We start from the raw sequence: 16,617 nt of genomic DNA, 5'->3' as shown, positions 1-16,617 counted from the left end.
CTCTCTGCTCTTTGGTAAGTCTTATAGCTTAGAAGTTGTTAATGACCTGAGAAATAGGATTGCAGTTTCAGTGAGGGCCAAGAACAGGACAGTATGGGCAAATCCTTAAACTGGGTTGCCCTGAGGGCAAATGAAGATTACCTCAGTAATATGGAGACTCATCTGGGACTCTATCAAGGTGGAGGAACTGAATTTGAGCATTCCATGTTAAAGTGGTACTAACATGGTCCATAGGACCCTTGATTCTTTACAAAATGTATGCAAATAATTTTGGAGGGAAGCATCACCAATTAAGAGCTATGAGACTAATATATCAAGTTCAAACAAATTGGAGCTTACAACCAAGATCACTAAACACAGAAACCACCAAGGGTTAGAAACAAACAACAAAAGCAACTTTACAGATACCTAAAAGTGTTGAGATATTTAAATGCTAAAATATTTATTTATTTATTTATTTATATATATATATATATATATATATATATATATATATATATATATATATATTTATGACAGACAGAGAGAGAGAGAGAGAGAGGCAGAGACACAGGCAGAGGGAGAAGCAGGCTCCATGCAGGGAGCCTGACATGGGACTCCATCCCTGGTCTCCAGGATCACAGTGCAAGCTGAAGGTGGTACTAAACCACTGAGCCACCGGGGCTGCTCTATTTACATATTTTAAAATCAAAATATGAGGTGATAAAAAGTAACAGCAATGAGAGAAAAGATGTAATAGCAGAGCAGCTAAATAGAACTTTTGGAAATGTAATCAAGGAAACAGGATAGGTTAAATGGAATAATGGACTCCTAAAGGTAGAAATAGTAAACTGGGGAGCAGAGAATGTAAAGAAATTACCCAGAATGTGACATAGATGAGAAACAGGAAAATGTAAAAGATTTTAAGAAATATAACAATATAAGAAAGGTCCAATATAACAAGATCATAGTTTTAGTAGACAATAGGGGATATAAACTCTGAGGAAAAGCAAAGTAAAGGAAAAAAAAATTACACATAGGCACAAAGTAGTGAAGCTATACAATAGTAAAGACAAAAAAAAAAAAAGAATCTTAGTCAGCCAAAGTAAAAGGAAATTTCTGAGCAAAACTGTCCAAAACAAAAGGGCTTTAGAACACAGTAGAACCACTTTCTTCAAAGTTCTGAGAGAATGTAATAGCCTAAAATTGTGCATCTGGCACATCTATCTCACAACAATGTAGGAATTAACTAAGACATTTTCACAAAATCAAAACTTTACCATCTGTCAAATCTTAACTAAAGGAATTTATGATGGATGTATTCTAGAAAGAAAAGTAATAGCAGAGGTCTGAGATCTAATAAAAATGGTAAGTAAGTTTGAAAACTGTGAGTTTATCAAACATTATATGCGTAAATAATAGTATTTCGATTTGTAGGTATTTTTTGTTTTTTACTTTTTAATGTTTTTTAACTAATTTTTTTTACTTATTTATTTTTTTTAGAAAGAGAGTGTGGGCAGGGGAGGGACAGTGAGAAAGGGTGATAGAGAATCATAAGTAGGCTCCATGCCCAGCATGGTGGACCCCAACATGGGACTTGATCTCATCACCCTGGGATCATGACCTGAGCCAAAATCAAGAGTTGGACGCTTAACCAACCCAGCCATCCAGGTGGCCTGTTATTTTTTTTTAAGGACAGAATTAAAATATCAGACAATAATAATAATATGCAACTCAAGTGATGAAATATGAATTAAATATTCTATGTTCTGGTGTAGCTTGGGAAAAGGACTCAGTTAAGGAAACCGAGGCACAGAAATGTTTAAGTAACTTGCCCAAGCTCACACAATTAGCCCTGAATCCTTTCTTTTGTTCTAATGACTTTATACTAGAAAAAAATTGAAGACAACAAATAGAAGTAATTTAAAATGAGGGATTTTTTTTTTTGGTCCTGTCCTTGGCCAAGTACATGATAATGGAAGGATTTGATTTTGTGTCTCTCAGTTTCTTTATTTAGGTAAGAAAATTAAAATTACTAAAATAACCAGCATGATAAAGTCAAGAAGCTGGAAATCATTCACATCTTGACAGCACATATACTAAAATTGGTGAACAAATAATGAATTCTTCCACCTGGAAATAAGGTTATATGTCAATTATATGTCAATTAAAAAAGAAGAACCTGAAAATTATAGTTAGTGCATTCCCTGGAAATAAGAGAGCAAATGATGGAACAGACATGAAGAGCAGCCTCATTTTCTTGTGTCCTATTATTCAATTCATACAAATGTAGCCAAAAAGAAGGAATGAACTCTAAGAGAAAAGAAATTTATCTGTGTAACATACCCCAAAGGCAGATGATAGAAATAAGAACAGGCATGTGAGAGCCTCACTCCATTCTTGCCATAAAGTACATAGGGTAGCCCTGTCGTGATTACTTTGGTGAGCATTTTGCTTTGTGATGTATTAAGATTGTTGTCACAGCAGAGCTAGATGTTTATAAAGTAACCTATGTACTATTTATGCTGAATTCAACTAAACAAACCCCTGAAAATCTGCCAAAAAGGATAATAGTCCATCAAGAATCAGAGAGCTGAAATTCAGGTACAGGTTTCCCTGATCAGCTGGGCTTTTCTGTTTTGAAACCTTTGTTTTCCTGCATTGATGGCATGTTGGTGTTGATGGGGCTAAGTAGGCGCACTGTGCTTGATGTAGTTGACTGTGATGCCTATATGGAAGGGGGCCTGGAAAAGCCCTTTTATGTGGCAAAAAGTATAAGGAACCTAAATAAAGTGTGAAGGGAATGGGAGGAAAGGAAGAAGCAATAGGCAAAGGGGTAGAGGGATACAAGCATAGAGAATAAACACTGAAAGGTAGATGGCCTGTTTCCAGCGAGACCTCATGGAATCTATTCTTTGCACAAGTAATACAGTGTATACTTTAACTCAGCATTAATTTCAATAGTTGAAACAAAAGCAATTTTTATGCAACTGCTAATATAAAATAAATGAATAAAATCATGTGAGCCCTTTGATTAAAGCATAAAAACAGGATATTTAAATATAATTTATGTTTTTAGTCTTTCTTTTTTATTATGAGTCACTGACAATGCAGAGCTGCCTTTGTTATTCTGCTTTTAAAGTTCCTCCAGTTTATACTTAATTCACTTGCAGTAAACCCTCTCCAGAATCTTAATCTTTATAAGATTCTTATAATCCTCTTACAGTGATTACAAATCTCTGTACACCTATAAGTTAGACTGAGTTTTTACTACAGAAAGTTTGAAATGAAAGAGAACATTAATTATGGCACTGTTGTGTGTGAGGGTGTTTTGTTTGTGTCCTTTTGCAAATGTAGGTACATTTCTTGTTTTGGAAAATTTTAGGGCTGTCCATTTTACTGAGGGCTTGGAAAAGAGACATGCATTTATTAGACATGCTGGTTCTTGTTCAATTATTTGTTCTTGTTCAATTAAAATTAAACTGAGAGTTTTACAGAACAAAACAAATGAAGTCACTTAAATAATTTTCCTCCAGTAGTGTTTATCTCCCTTTAATTGTCCAGAGTTCCTAGTATCTTTTTTTTTTTTAAGATTTTATTTATTTATTCATGAAACACACACAGAGAGGCAGAGACACAGGCAGAGGGAGAAGCAGGCTCCCTTTACAGAGCGCAATGTGGGACAGGATCCTGGAATTCCAGGATCATGCCCTGAGCCAAAGGCAGATGCTCAACCACTGAGCCACCCAGGCGTCCCTAAAGTTCCTAGTATCTTGATACATTTTCTCATGCTCTCAGAAACAAGGGATTAAAGACTTAATTATTCAAAGGAGTTGGTATTTTAGAATTCTAAAGTTACATTTAAACTTTTTGTTTTTAAATGCTTCAATTTTTAGTATTTTATATTAGGGCAATTTGAGTCATTCAAAGACTTATATTTTATAAGCTATGTCTTTCTCCTGGGGTCTCTTAAAATTACTCAAATATAAAGTTATAAATAAAATTGAGAGAATGCATATTTATCTGAGTCTTTCCCCTACCACATGTGTGCATGTGTAAATATGTGAATGTGCAACATGAAATTCAATGACTCCAAAGCTCATAAAGTTAATCCTTCTAGCTTTATACATGATTGCATTTAAAACAACCTAGAATATAATTTGTTCTTGAAGACTTGCAAAAAAGGGCATTTCTCCCATTTCCTTGGAATATCTTTTTCCTGCATCTGAGATAATTTTATTTAGAAAGTGTATCCTTTCTAGAAATAAAGAGTATTTGGTTGTTTTCAGCACTTGTATCTATCTTTCCATTTGAAGACTAAAAATATGTACCTATTTTTCTAACCTTTCTGTTTTACAAAACTTTAAAATAATATACACTGTATAAAATAGTAGTTTGGTGTGGGGAAAAAAAGGAATTTATATGCTTATACCTTTTTCTTCTCACCTACAGTATAAAAATATCCCTGTTCCCCACCTGTTCCCCATTTTACTGAGGGATAATGGACATACATCACTATATAAGTTTTTTTTGTTTGTGTTGTTTGTTTGTTTGTTTTAAATATTTTATTTATTCATGAGAGACACATAGAGGGAGAGAGGCAGAGACACAGGCAGAGGGAGAAGCAGGCTCCCTGCAGGGAATGGAATATAAATGAAATTAAATTTTATTGATTTGGGTCCTTTCTCTTTTTCCTTTGGTTGGTGTACCTAAGAGTTTGTCAATTTTGTTTGTCTTTTCAGAGAACCAACTCTTAGTTTGATTAATTTTCTCCTATGGTTTTCTTTTTCTTTGTTTCTGCTCTTTGTTAGTTCCTTTATTCTGCTAATTTTGAGTTCAGTTTGTTCTTTATCTAGTTCCTAAGATGTAGATTTAACTTGTTTATTTGGGATCTTTCTTTCTTAATGTAGGCATTTGTGCTATGAACTTCCCCCTCAGAACTGCTTTTGCCGTATCCCACAATTTCTCTATGTTGTGTTTCCATTTGTCTAAAGAAACTTTTTTATTTTCTTTTTCATTTCTTCTTTGATCCACTGATTGTTCAGGAAGGTACTGTTTAATTTCCCTGTGTTGTGAATTTTCCAGTTTCCCTCTTGTTATTGATTTGTAGGTTCATGCCATTGGGGTCAGAGAAGATACTTGGTATGATTTCAGTCGTCTTGGATTTGCTAAGACTTGTTTTGTGGCCTAATGTGTGGTATATTCTAGAAAGTTCTATGTGTGCTTGAGAAGATTGTGTATTCTGCTGCTGTTGGGTAGAATATTCTATATATGTTTGCTGGGTCCATTTAATCTACTATCGTGTTGTACAAATTTGCTGTTTCCTTGTTGATTCTCTCTCTGGATAATCTGTTGTGGAAAATAGGGCATTAAAGTTCCCAGCTATTACTGTATTACTGTTTATTTCTTCTTATTGTTCTGTTAGCTTTTGCTTTATGTATTTAGGTGCTCCAATGTTGGGTTCGTAAATATTTATAATTGCTGTATCTTTTTATTGTAATGACCCTTTTCTCATAATAGATAATATTCTTTGTTCTTTTTATTGTTTTTAGTTTAAAGCCTATTTTTTTCTGATAAAATATTGCTACTCCTATTTTTTATGGGTTAACATTTTCATGAATTGTTTTTTCCTTCCCTCTTAGCCTACTGTGTCTTCAAGGCTAACGTGAGTCTTTTTAAGGAGGCATTTTGTTGGACCTTTTTTTATTATTTTTATTTATTTATGATAGTCACAGAGAGAGAAAGAGAGGCAGAGACACAGGCAGAGGGAGAAGCAGGCTCCATGCACCGGGAGCCCGATGTGGGAATCGATCCTGGGTCTCCAGGATCGCGCCCTAGGCCAAAGGCAGGCGCCAAACCGCTGCGCCACCCAGGGATCCCTGGACCTTGTTTTTTTATCCATTCATCCATTCTGTGTCTTTTAACTGGAGAGTTTAATCTGTTTACATTTAAAGTATTTGTTGATAGGTAGGGACTTACTATTGCCATTTTGTTAATTGCTTTCTGCTTATTCTGTAGATCTGTTGTTCCTCTTAGTGATGTCATTTTTACCTAAATTTTTGTGATCTTTGATAATTTATTTGGTATCTACAAATTTGAGTAATCAAGCTTCTTTTCCAGATTTTGCAGGTTTGCTTTGCAGAGATAGTTATTCACCAGTCAACTCAGTATGTTTCTGGGTTGCCTCCTGGTAGTGTCCTTAGGCAGGTAGGGCCTGCTGTTGTGGTCTATTTTTTTTGGTAGAGGCAAATGTTCAAGCTCTGAGGATGGGAATGAGGGGATGTGCCACTGACTGAGAACTGTTGGCTTGGTTCCCTACCCAAGTGAGGCTGTAGTATGGGCTCCATAGTGCCTTGATTCTCTGATCAAGCTTACTAGATAGGTGGCCAGGACTGGTACTATATTCAGTAATAGCAGGGTTATGAATTAGCTTCCCTGCCCTGGCAGGGACCCAAGATTGTACAACTTGTTGCTTGGGGACCTGAGTCAGGCTAGAGTGTGCATTGAATTCTCTGGTTCTGTGAGGCCATTCAGTTTTGTTCTGACAATGAGGAAACCCATAGGCTGTGCTCTATGTTCAAGTGCCACTATATGTAAGGCTATTGATGGGTTCTGCAGCTACCCAGATGCTCTAGTTAGGTTCCCTGCTCAGATAGGCTATAGGTTGTATTCAGTAATGAGGAGGGCTCCAAACTAGATTCCCTGCCTGGGCACGGCAAGAGAAGCAGCTCTAAAGCCAACAAAGCTCGAGGTTTGTTGTCTTAACTCAAGCTGTCCCGCACTCCCAAGTTCCCTGACCAAATGGGACCACTGCCTTTGTTCTGGAAGCTGACAGGTGTGCCTGCCCATCTTTCAGCTCCAGTGCTGCTAGACCAGCAGCACTGGACAGCTAGACAGCTTCCAGGGGTTGGTCAGTTGGTGCTAAAAGATACTCTACTGTGGGTCGGGCTATGCCTCAGCTCCTTGCCTGGACCAGAGAGGGAGGGGTCACTCCAGCTACTTTGAGTTTCCCAAACATCCTTTCGGGTTGAGAGGGGCTGGGAGCTACCCTAAGCCTTAGGTGTGAATGAATCCCCCTGCCTGTGCATAGCATGGGGACACTCCACACCCAGTACTGGCTTTGTTCTGGGGGTGTTCCACACTGTCCTCCTACCTCTTGGCTCAAGTGCCATTGGACCTCACTGCTTCTGGGAATTGTCACCAATCCTCTTAGTCAGATGGGGCATGAGAGACACACACACACACACAGAGGCAGAGACACAGGCAGAGAGAGAAGCAGGCTCTATGCAGGGACCTTGATGTGGGACTGATACTGGGTCTCCAGGATCACGACCTGGGCCAAAGTCGGCGCTAAACTGCTGAGCCACCCGGGCTGCCCTCCACAGTGGGTGAGGCTATGATTTACCCCCCTTACCTGGGTCTGGGCATCCTTGGCTTTAAGGCTGACAGAACTCCTTTCATAAGAACCTAAATCAGGCAGACCTGTACCCACCAAGCTCACTGATGAGTGTGTGACCTCAGCTTGGTTCTACAGATGAGCAAAACTGCTGGTTGAGATTGCTATTTAGACATTGCAGGTATGAACCTGGTCTGCCAAGATCATATCCTGTTTGTTGCAAACCCCTACCTCTTTATCCATCCTAGTCAGATTCCCAGTAGTTAAGCCTCACAGATCCCCCTGCAGTCCCCATGGTGCTGGTCAGAAGAGGGCCTCCTACAAAGCAACCCACAGTTCTGGGGTTGGGGGCAGGCGTGGTGCTGGCTATCCTCTTGGGTTCTCTTTTCCTGCTAGAGAAGCCAGAGGCTTGGGGAAAACTTCTCCATACAGGGTCATGCTGGCTGCGGGTGTCTCAATGTTGTCAACTTGTAGTCTCTTCTCTTACTCCCCGTGTTCCAGGACTGTCTCAGTGGTGTCTTGTTCTTCAGTAGTTGTTGGTTGTTCTTGTGAGGGCGAGCTAAGTCAGGCACATCCTATGTTGCCATCTTGGTGACTGTGAGCAAATATCCCTCTTTTCATGGCTGTTGCCAAGACTCTTGCTTGTTAGATGTGCTGTAGACTAACAGCACTACAGAAGCAAAGTGCTTTTTCTCTGTTACAAGGTTTATCTTAAATTTCATCCCAGGCAGTGTGTTTGGAGTCTTAAGGTCTGCTATTTGTTTAAATTTAGTTAATCCATGTGTCCCAAGAACTCTAATCATTGAGGGGATTTTTAAATTTGTATTTAGGAGTGAATTGCATTTTTCTGAGAATATCAGCTGGCAGCTATGAAGAATTAGCAACAACAACAACAAAAATCATTCCTCTCATAAATTGCCTTTAGAAAATATGTTGTGTTAAGACAGAAATGGGCACTGTTCCCATAGGCCTTAATCTATAAAAAAGTGGTAGAAAACTTTCAAAAATTCACAATTAGCTATCAAAATAATTAAAGCATTGCCTAAAGCAATGCCTATCAGAAGTCTCTATTTCTTTCAAAATAAACAACAATTAAAATCTTGTGTTGGCCTATCAGCCCTCTCCAGCCTTGACCAGCTGCTTTTCTGGCCACCTTCCCTGCTCCTCTCTTTCCCCTTTGCTAACCTGCACCCACATTGACCTCCGGACTGACCTTCTGAAACCCCCAGGTAGGTTTTTCTTTCTGGAACATACTCCCCCCAAATGCTTGTCTAAATGTCTTCCTTATTTCACCACATTTCTGTTGAAATTTTACTGGTAGAGCATTTCTGTTCTCTGTTTTATATTCTTGGCATTATTTTTCTTTGTATCACTTATGACTACCTGAGTTTCTTTTCTTTTTGTCCTTCCTTCTCCTTCTTTTCTCTTCCTTTTCCCCCTCTTCCACCTCTTTTTTAAGTTTCTGACTCCTCGAAAAGGGTAGAAGCTCCATGACAGCAGGGAATTTGTTGTCATTGTTACTCACTATGGCATCCTTAGTCTCTGGAAGAAGGCATGCAATATTTGTTGAACAAACAGGTCATTACTCTGTACAGATACTTTTATACGTCACACCCCCAACCAGCTCCTTAATGCTTACACTGCTTTTCTAAGATTATCTAAAGACTCAGTTGGCCATAATCTAACAAATAGTCCAAATTAAACTAGTCCTTTCCGTCCTTTTCATGTCGGAGCATATGATGGTATGGTGTATAAATGTGAAATAATATGTGTGAATACAATAATGCTACACAGTAGTGGAGAAATGAGAAAGGATTTAGAGCTTCGTGGAAATTTTATTTTCTTCATTTTATAAAATTATGATGAAATCTAATATAAAATATTAGAAATAGGGATCCCTGGGTGGCGCAGCGGTTTAGCCCCTGCCTTTGGCCTAGGGCGCGATCCTGGAGACCCGGGATTGAATCCCACGTTGGGCTCCCAGTGCATGGAGCCTGCTTCTCCCTCTGCCTGTGTCTCTGCTCTCTCTCTCTCTCTCTCTCTCTCTCTCTCTCTCTCTCTGTGACTATCATAAATAAATAAAAAATTAAAAAAAATATTAGAAATAATATTAAGGATTAACTTTATTCTGAAGCTTCCAAATAAAATATTTATTCAAAAAATTATAATTGTTAGTACTTCATAGGTCACCTGTAACCCACCTCATTACACATGATGATAGATTCATTGGAGGAACTCTGAGTTAAGAATTTAGTGGGATTTTGTTTTGTTTTGTTTTTTTGGGTTAGGAAATTACGTACAGTGCAGGTTTGCCAATATTTTTGAAAAAATAGCTAAATCTTTTCAATAGAAAGAGAAATCAAAATAAAAAACCTTTAGTTGTGTCATTGGAAAGTGTAGTGCAAATTCTGCCTACCAGATCATGGATTTTTCTTCCCCCTTGGACAGCCTCTGATAGATATATGGGCTAACACCACACTTCACTGAAAACAGCTGGGCTCGCTCCATATTCTCCTACTTCTTAGCACTATGACCCTGGGAAAGTTATTTTACCTCTCTAAGTCTGAGTGGTTTCATTAGCCTATGATGGCAAGGGATTGATCTTTTGATCAGGAGTCAATAATACAAATAATGAGAAAAGGAATAGGAGGGGCTGCCAGCCACCACACCTATCAAAGTAAGAGCAGGATTTCTCATCTGGTACAACAAACCAAAAAAAAAATAATAATAATAATAATAATGTGACAGCAATAAATGTAAAAATTACAAAAGCCCTTCAGCAGGCTTAATATTCCTTTCAGTGGACCAGAAAATCTTTGGATGTAACAAATAAAACTTCTGAGAGAACGGACATTGGAAACAAACTAAGCCAGCTGCCAGTTCCCCGCACATATTATCCGGTGATGTGAGAGCTGATGGTCATACATTTCCCCCAAGTAGTAAGAAATAGAAAACAACTAATGATTTCATTTAATCTGCCTTGCAGTAGGTTGTTCAGCCACAAAGTACTGAAAAAACAGTAAGCAGATGGCCAATCAGAAGATAGTTCTCTCTTTGGTTTTAAGTGTGGGCTGCCTTCTCTGTTTGGGAGGGTAGAACTTGAAAATATCTCTTCCTTGTACTCAAGTATCAGCACTTTGAAATCCTAGCCAGGTTGCTGTAAAATTTTCACAATCAAGAGTAAACACAATTTGGCACAGATACCAGCACTTTTAAAATTTAGGCATTAGGCCTATTGTTTAATCTGAAATGGATCGTACTACATTTTTAAATGTTTTCTTCAGAAATTACTCTAATAAGAGTCCTTTTTCACACAAATAAGGTAGTTTTACCAAAAATGTTGATGTTTAATAAAGTTAATTGCCTCTCAAAAAAATCTATCTTCTTTATTTATTCGTTTTAAGCATCGGATACCTGCCAAACTCTGCTCCAGATAAGTTAATGTTTAAAACAATAGCAGATCCTGTTACTGCTAAAAATTTCACAAGCCAGGAGAAGGCAAACACATGAGGAAACTTTAATTATTATCATTATGTCAAAATGACAAGAAGAAACAAAAATGGGAGGAGAAAATAATATCCTTCTGTCCTGAAGTTACTCCAGGACACCAAGGCTTTAACAGCATTTGCCAACATTGCCACTGATTTTTTTTTTATGATGATTCATTCTTCGCCTTTCATGCCGTGGAGACACCCCACTTGTATACCTTGTCTCCAGATGGTGGCAGAGAGGGCCAGCTCCATGGCCTGAGTGCTCACATGGTCCTGATGGAGCGATAGGGGGTCCAAGGTGAGGTTTAGGAGTTACAGTTTTTAATTTCAAAAACAAAAACTGATTTAGTGATTTAATAACTCTTTTTCTTTCTAGGTGCCCTAGCTAAAATTTCACCTCTTTCATCGCCCTGTTCCTCACCTCCCCAAGGGACTCCTGCCAGCAGCCCAGTCAGCAAAATTTCTGCAGTGCGGTTTCCAGAATCTGCCAACACTACTGCCAAACAAAGCCTGGGTTCTCACAGGGCATTAACTTATACTCAGAGTGCCCCTGACCTATCGCCTCAGATCCTCCCTCCACCTGTTATATGTAGCAGGTAAGGATTTTAGATTGTTAACTGAGTTTCACTTGTCCAAAAACTAATATTAGTATTCCTCTTTGGAACACTCACTACCAGTCCACATAGCTCTGTGTAGGTTTGCCAAAGAAACTGACAGGAAAGTAAGTATAGGATAATGTGATTTGTGTTGAATAGAAATTATTTTTTCATGGTTTCCTGTTAATAGAAAGCTTAGAGTCCATACAGCTAATCTTTGGAGATGATATAAAATAAGTAGTTGTATATATCCTCTGCTTACTAGTGGAGAATGCATAAAGCACATAATTAAAAAATCATATCAAGTAATTTAAATATATTATATTGGAATAATTTTTACTTGATATTCAGGAAGGATCTTATATCAATTTTAAGGGTATTTTAAGTTTGCAGTCCCTGTTTACGAATGTATAATAGGGGTCCCTGGCTGCTTCAGTCAGAAGAGCGTGTGACTCTGGATTTTGGGGGTTGAGTGTTCGATCCACACATTGGGGGCAGAGATTACTTTAAAATAAAAAGTTTAAAATAAACTAAATAAATAAATAAAATAAAATGCTTAAATAACACATGTCATATTACGGTTAGATTCAAATGGATGCCTGAATGCAATTAAGCAATTGGCTTGTACTGCTCTATCATTTTTAAATAGAAATTGGACATGAGTCTTTTTACAGTGGATAAGAAAAAAGGCCTCGCGTGGCAAGAGTAGTTATTTTGCCAATATTACCGTGAAGAAGGAAATACCTCCTCTTACTGATTACCATATTGTTGTTCTCTAATAATAGCTTCATCAATTTTAATAATAGCTTCATCAATTCTAATAATAGCTTCAATCAATTCTTGAAGAATTGATTTTAAAGCATGATAGTATTCTTTTAACTAGGAGAGTTAAGTGTTTTTTAGCTAAATGTATTCATGAGAGTACTTTGAGCAAAATGCTGTTTCTTTTCTAAGGTTAATAAAGATAACCATTTGAGTAAATGAGTTATATACTGGTCGTCTAATATCACCTGTTGGTTCACAGACTTAAATTTGATCATTATAGTCAGTTTAAGCTTCACAGATTTTATTTTTAGATCATTTCGTCATAAACTAAATGAATGCTATTTCTTTTTCTAATCTTAATTTTACTTCTCTTCTCCTCACAAATATTTCTAAAGGGAAAATCACTTTAGTTAGTCTATTTGTCCAGGGCCAGAGTAAAAAGTTATTTTACCATCCCAAAGTTCTTCTTTTTCCCTCTCTATGAAAGCTTTTTTAACAAAATCATTTCTAGGATATTAAGCCCATCTTTCCCCTCATCACACACAAAAAGCATATCTGCGATGAACACTTGTCGTAGGTTTCCTCGGTGATTCACAACACACATCACTTTACTAAAAGCTCTGAGAAGTCCTGCAAAAAGAAAACCTCTTGATTATTGTCTCGGGTGGCATTTTGTGAATTTATCTGACCACAGAACCAATTTCTTTAGGTTAACACAGACAGTAATTGCCCATGGAAGCTCGCGTGTGGTAGAATGTCCTTAGGAAACATGTTTTTGTGGTATGCATCCTGAGCCAAATTGAAGCTCAGTGGAGTCATTGACATCAAGGACATTTGCTTCCAGCATTTCTAGGGAGACTCTCCCACTGTGGGCTCCAAACTTGTGGGAAATAAGTTGCCTAAAGAAAGCAGAGATGTTCCAAAAAGAACTACCACTCACATAGCTTTTCTCCTCACGGTCTATTTTTTGTAGTCTTAGCAGGAAGAATGTAATGGGATTTTTTTATAAAAGAGGTTTTGGGAGAAAAACAAGAGAATTTCACTGCCTACTTGTTCAGTAATGTTTATAAATCCAGTAGTGTGTCTTTTATTTGTTTGGGCTTTATAAATCTGTAATTCAAACCATGTTCTATTATTGCCTTCAAGGCAGCCACCCATGTAGGCACAGAGAGCTCCAGAAACACACGACTAATTATTGTGGTTTCCCCTGCTGAACTCGAAGGGTTTGGCGTTGAATCCCAGTCTTTTGGCTGCTGTAATGTCTATGCAACAAGCTGTTTTTTTGGCATACGAGGTAGTATATTTGAACTACTAATTTAAGTGTTCCTTTTAAGTATTATCTTGCAATGAAAATTCTTAAAACTAATAAACCCTCCATCTACCAAGTGTCACCCAAGAATGTAAGCCCATCATTTACATCTGCTTTCTTTTTCCTTTGGTCCTGTCATTTTCTTTTGATTCCCTAAATCAAAGTGATGGGATCTCAGAACTATTTTGCATGTGATGTTTCTCCACTTACGTTTAAGCCTTGAGAATAAATTTACTTAGGATGAAAATATTCTATAACTGGAAAATGCTTATCGTTACAACATATATATAAGCCACAATTCAGGAAAAAGAAAGTGATGAGATTTTTATATATTAAATTATAAACCATCTCATTTCTTCTCCTTTTAGAGTGAGTAGTCTGTGGTTAAATAACAAACAAAAACCCTCTGAGACCGTTTGTAATATTAGGCAGAAGAAAAGAAACCAGAAGCAAAAGGCAGAATTAAAATCTAACCCTGGAGTTTCTGAACAAGATAAGTGAGAGAAGAAACTTGCCAGGCCATTTGTGGGGTTGCTTTTTAATTTATAAAGCATTCAAAACTGTTGAGAAAACAAAAGTATCCTACATCCTCCAATGCCCTCTGTTAAAGAGCCAGCCAGGACTCTCCAGTACCTTCATTTTTCTAGATTACTCAGAGTATCACCTCTTGGCCTGTTTTTCTCATTCTGTGCAATTTTCTATTCACTCTCCATCAAAACGTGCCTCTACTTTTGTTCATTTCCTTTGGGTGTTAGCAGGCGACTGATCAGCCTTAAAAAAAGGAATTAATTTTTATTTTGTGGCAAAAAAATAATATATTGCCATTCTCTTTTCACATATGCAATCCTAATGGGCTCTTTGGGAAAAAAAAAATGTCTTCACCCATAGAAATAAATCTAATAATGAAGTTTTTAGGCAAGTACAAAGGGAATGCATTGGGAAAGATTTTTTTTTTAAGATTTTATTTATTTATTCATAAGAGACACACAGAGAGAGGCAGGGACATAGAGAGAGAAGAAGGCTCCCTCTGGGGAGCCTGAATCGGGACTGGATTCCCAGACCCAGGATCATGACCTGAGTGGAAGGCAGACACTCAACCACTGAGCCACCCAGGTGTCCCTGGGGAAGATATTTCTGACTAAGTATGCATCAGCACTTTCAAAATCACTTCTGTAAGCAGGTAGCAGATAATCCCATGATTCTCTAAATAATGTAACAAAATTTTGCCAGTAATTTCAAATGTGGTCTGGACTGTGGAAGAAGATGAGAGTTGAGAGAGAAGCTTCTGACCCTTTATGTTGATCATGCTCTCACTAAAAAGAAAACAGTATATCAGCATCCGTGAATAAAGCAAAATGAATTTTACAAATAAGTGGAAGGTAGAAATGTTTGATTATTATCTATCTTCATGTGTATATAGATGGTGTATGCCTGTGATTTTTTGAAAAGAGAGAATATACTTACAGCTGTTCCAATATTTCTCAGCTGTGGCAGACCATGTCCCCAAGGGAATCCTGCCGATGGGCCCCTGGAGGGAAGCAGTTCAGCCAGTCGGACACCAAGCAGAACAGGTAATTCTTTGTTTGGATTCTGTTCCTCAAAATGGAAATCACTTTACCTTTTTCCCCCCCTCTGATCAGAAAGGTAACGTGTTTCTGATTTTTTAGATGACAATTTTAAAAAGACAGTGAAGAAAAGCAAAATCATCCCTAATCCTACTACCTAACAGTTAATCATGGGTACAGTTTTTATGCAAAACTGTCCAAAATAGTTTTAAATACCTCATTTTAAAAATGTATATGTTTTATATACATTTTATCTAATGTATAAAACTATATAGAAATGTCATTTTATCTTGGACACTGAAGGGCCATCCATTTTAGGATACTCTCTGGAGATATTCATTGCAGACTGAGAAGTGACCCTGCTTAGATCACTGTAAGCATATAAAAATGCTTTTTCTTGAGGCACTATTATGGAGACGTTAAGAACACAGGCATTGGAGCCTGGTTTTATCCTTACTTGGCTACCTATTAATTTGTAATCTCTGTGCCTCAGTTCCTGCATCTGTAAATGGGGTTAATGATAGTACCTACCAACCAGGATTGTTGTAAGAGTTACTTAACGTGTATCAAAAACACGAATTTGGAAAGATATTCACTTCTATGTTTACTGCAGCATGATTTACTTTAGACAAGATATGGAAGACCCCTAATACATGATAGAATACTACTCAGCCATAAAAACGAATGAAATCTTGCCAGTTGTGATAACATGGATAGACCTAGAGGGTATTATGCTAAGTGAAATAAGTCAGACAGAGGAATACTAATATCCTATGTGTTCATCGATATGTGGAGAGGAAAACAAACAAACAAACAAATTTGTGAAAAATGCATTTGTAGAAGGGAGGAGAGGAAGGGAATGGATGAAATAAGTGAAGGGAATTAAGAGGTACAGACTTTCAGTTATAAAATAAGTAAGTCATGGGGATGAAGGTAGAGCATAGGGAATGTAGTCAAGAATATTGTAATGACTTTGTATGTTAACTACACTTGTAAGTATTGCATAATATACATAACTATGTATGTTGAATCACTATGTTGTATGCCTGAAACTAATATAATATTGTATGTCAGCTATACTTCAATTTTTAAAAAATCACATAAAACCCTGATAGTATCTGGGTCACTGTAAATACCTCACGTTTGCTGCCATTATTATAATAGTATTTTACTTTTGTTGATGCAACTGTAAGGATTTGATTTTGTTAGTGCTGAAAGTTCACAAGGTAGAAAAAGCCTAGTTTCTCTGAGCTATCAACTTTAAGGTGATAAAGCTTTGTAAGAATGATTCCTAATTATCTACTTCAGCATTTATTAATATATACTTAATATTGATTATTTGCCTATGAGAATGGTTACTGTGGCAATGTACAAAGGTCAAGAGATATACACAAGGATAAATCAAAAGGACACTTCTGATACTATAGCATTCTGAAGACTCATAATATTCCCTTCTTCATGTCCCTGATCTTCTTTGACTCTACTGGGTTTGATAGAATATGGGAAGTATTTCCTT

General features: G+C 37.3%; 1 protein-coding gene across 2 annotated transcripts in view; it reads left to right on the top strand.

Annotated features, from left to right (window-relative positions):
* PDE3A (phosphodiesterase 3A) overlaps positions 1 to 16,617 on the top strand; it is a 313,203-nt gene that overhangs the window by 262,817 nt on the left and 33,769 nt on the right. For both annotated transcript variants that reach the window (XM_072798776.1, XM_072798777.1), the window contains exons 6-7: positions 11,243 to 11,462; positions 15,022 to 15,107. In XM_072798776.1, coding sequence (XP_072654877.1) covers positions 11,243 to 11,462; positions 15,022 to 15,107 — 306 coding nt within the window. The remainder of the gene's footprint in view (positions 1 to 11,242; positions 11,463 to 15,021; positions 15,108 to 16,617) is intronic.

Source organism: Canis lupus, chromosome 25, assembly GCF_048164855.1.
Source record: "Canis lupus baileyi chromosome 25, mCanLup2.hap1, whole genome shotgun sequence".
Lineage (NCBI taxonomy): Eukaryota > Metazoa > Chordata > Mammalia > Carnivora > Canidae > Canis > Canis lupus.
This window is presented reverse-complemented; position numbering and strand designations above follow the sequence as displayed.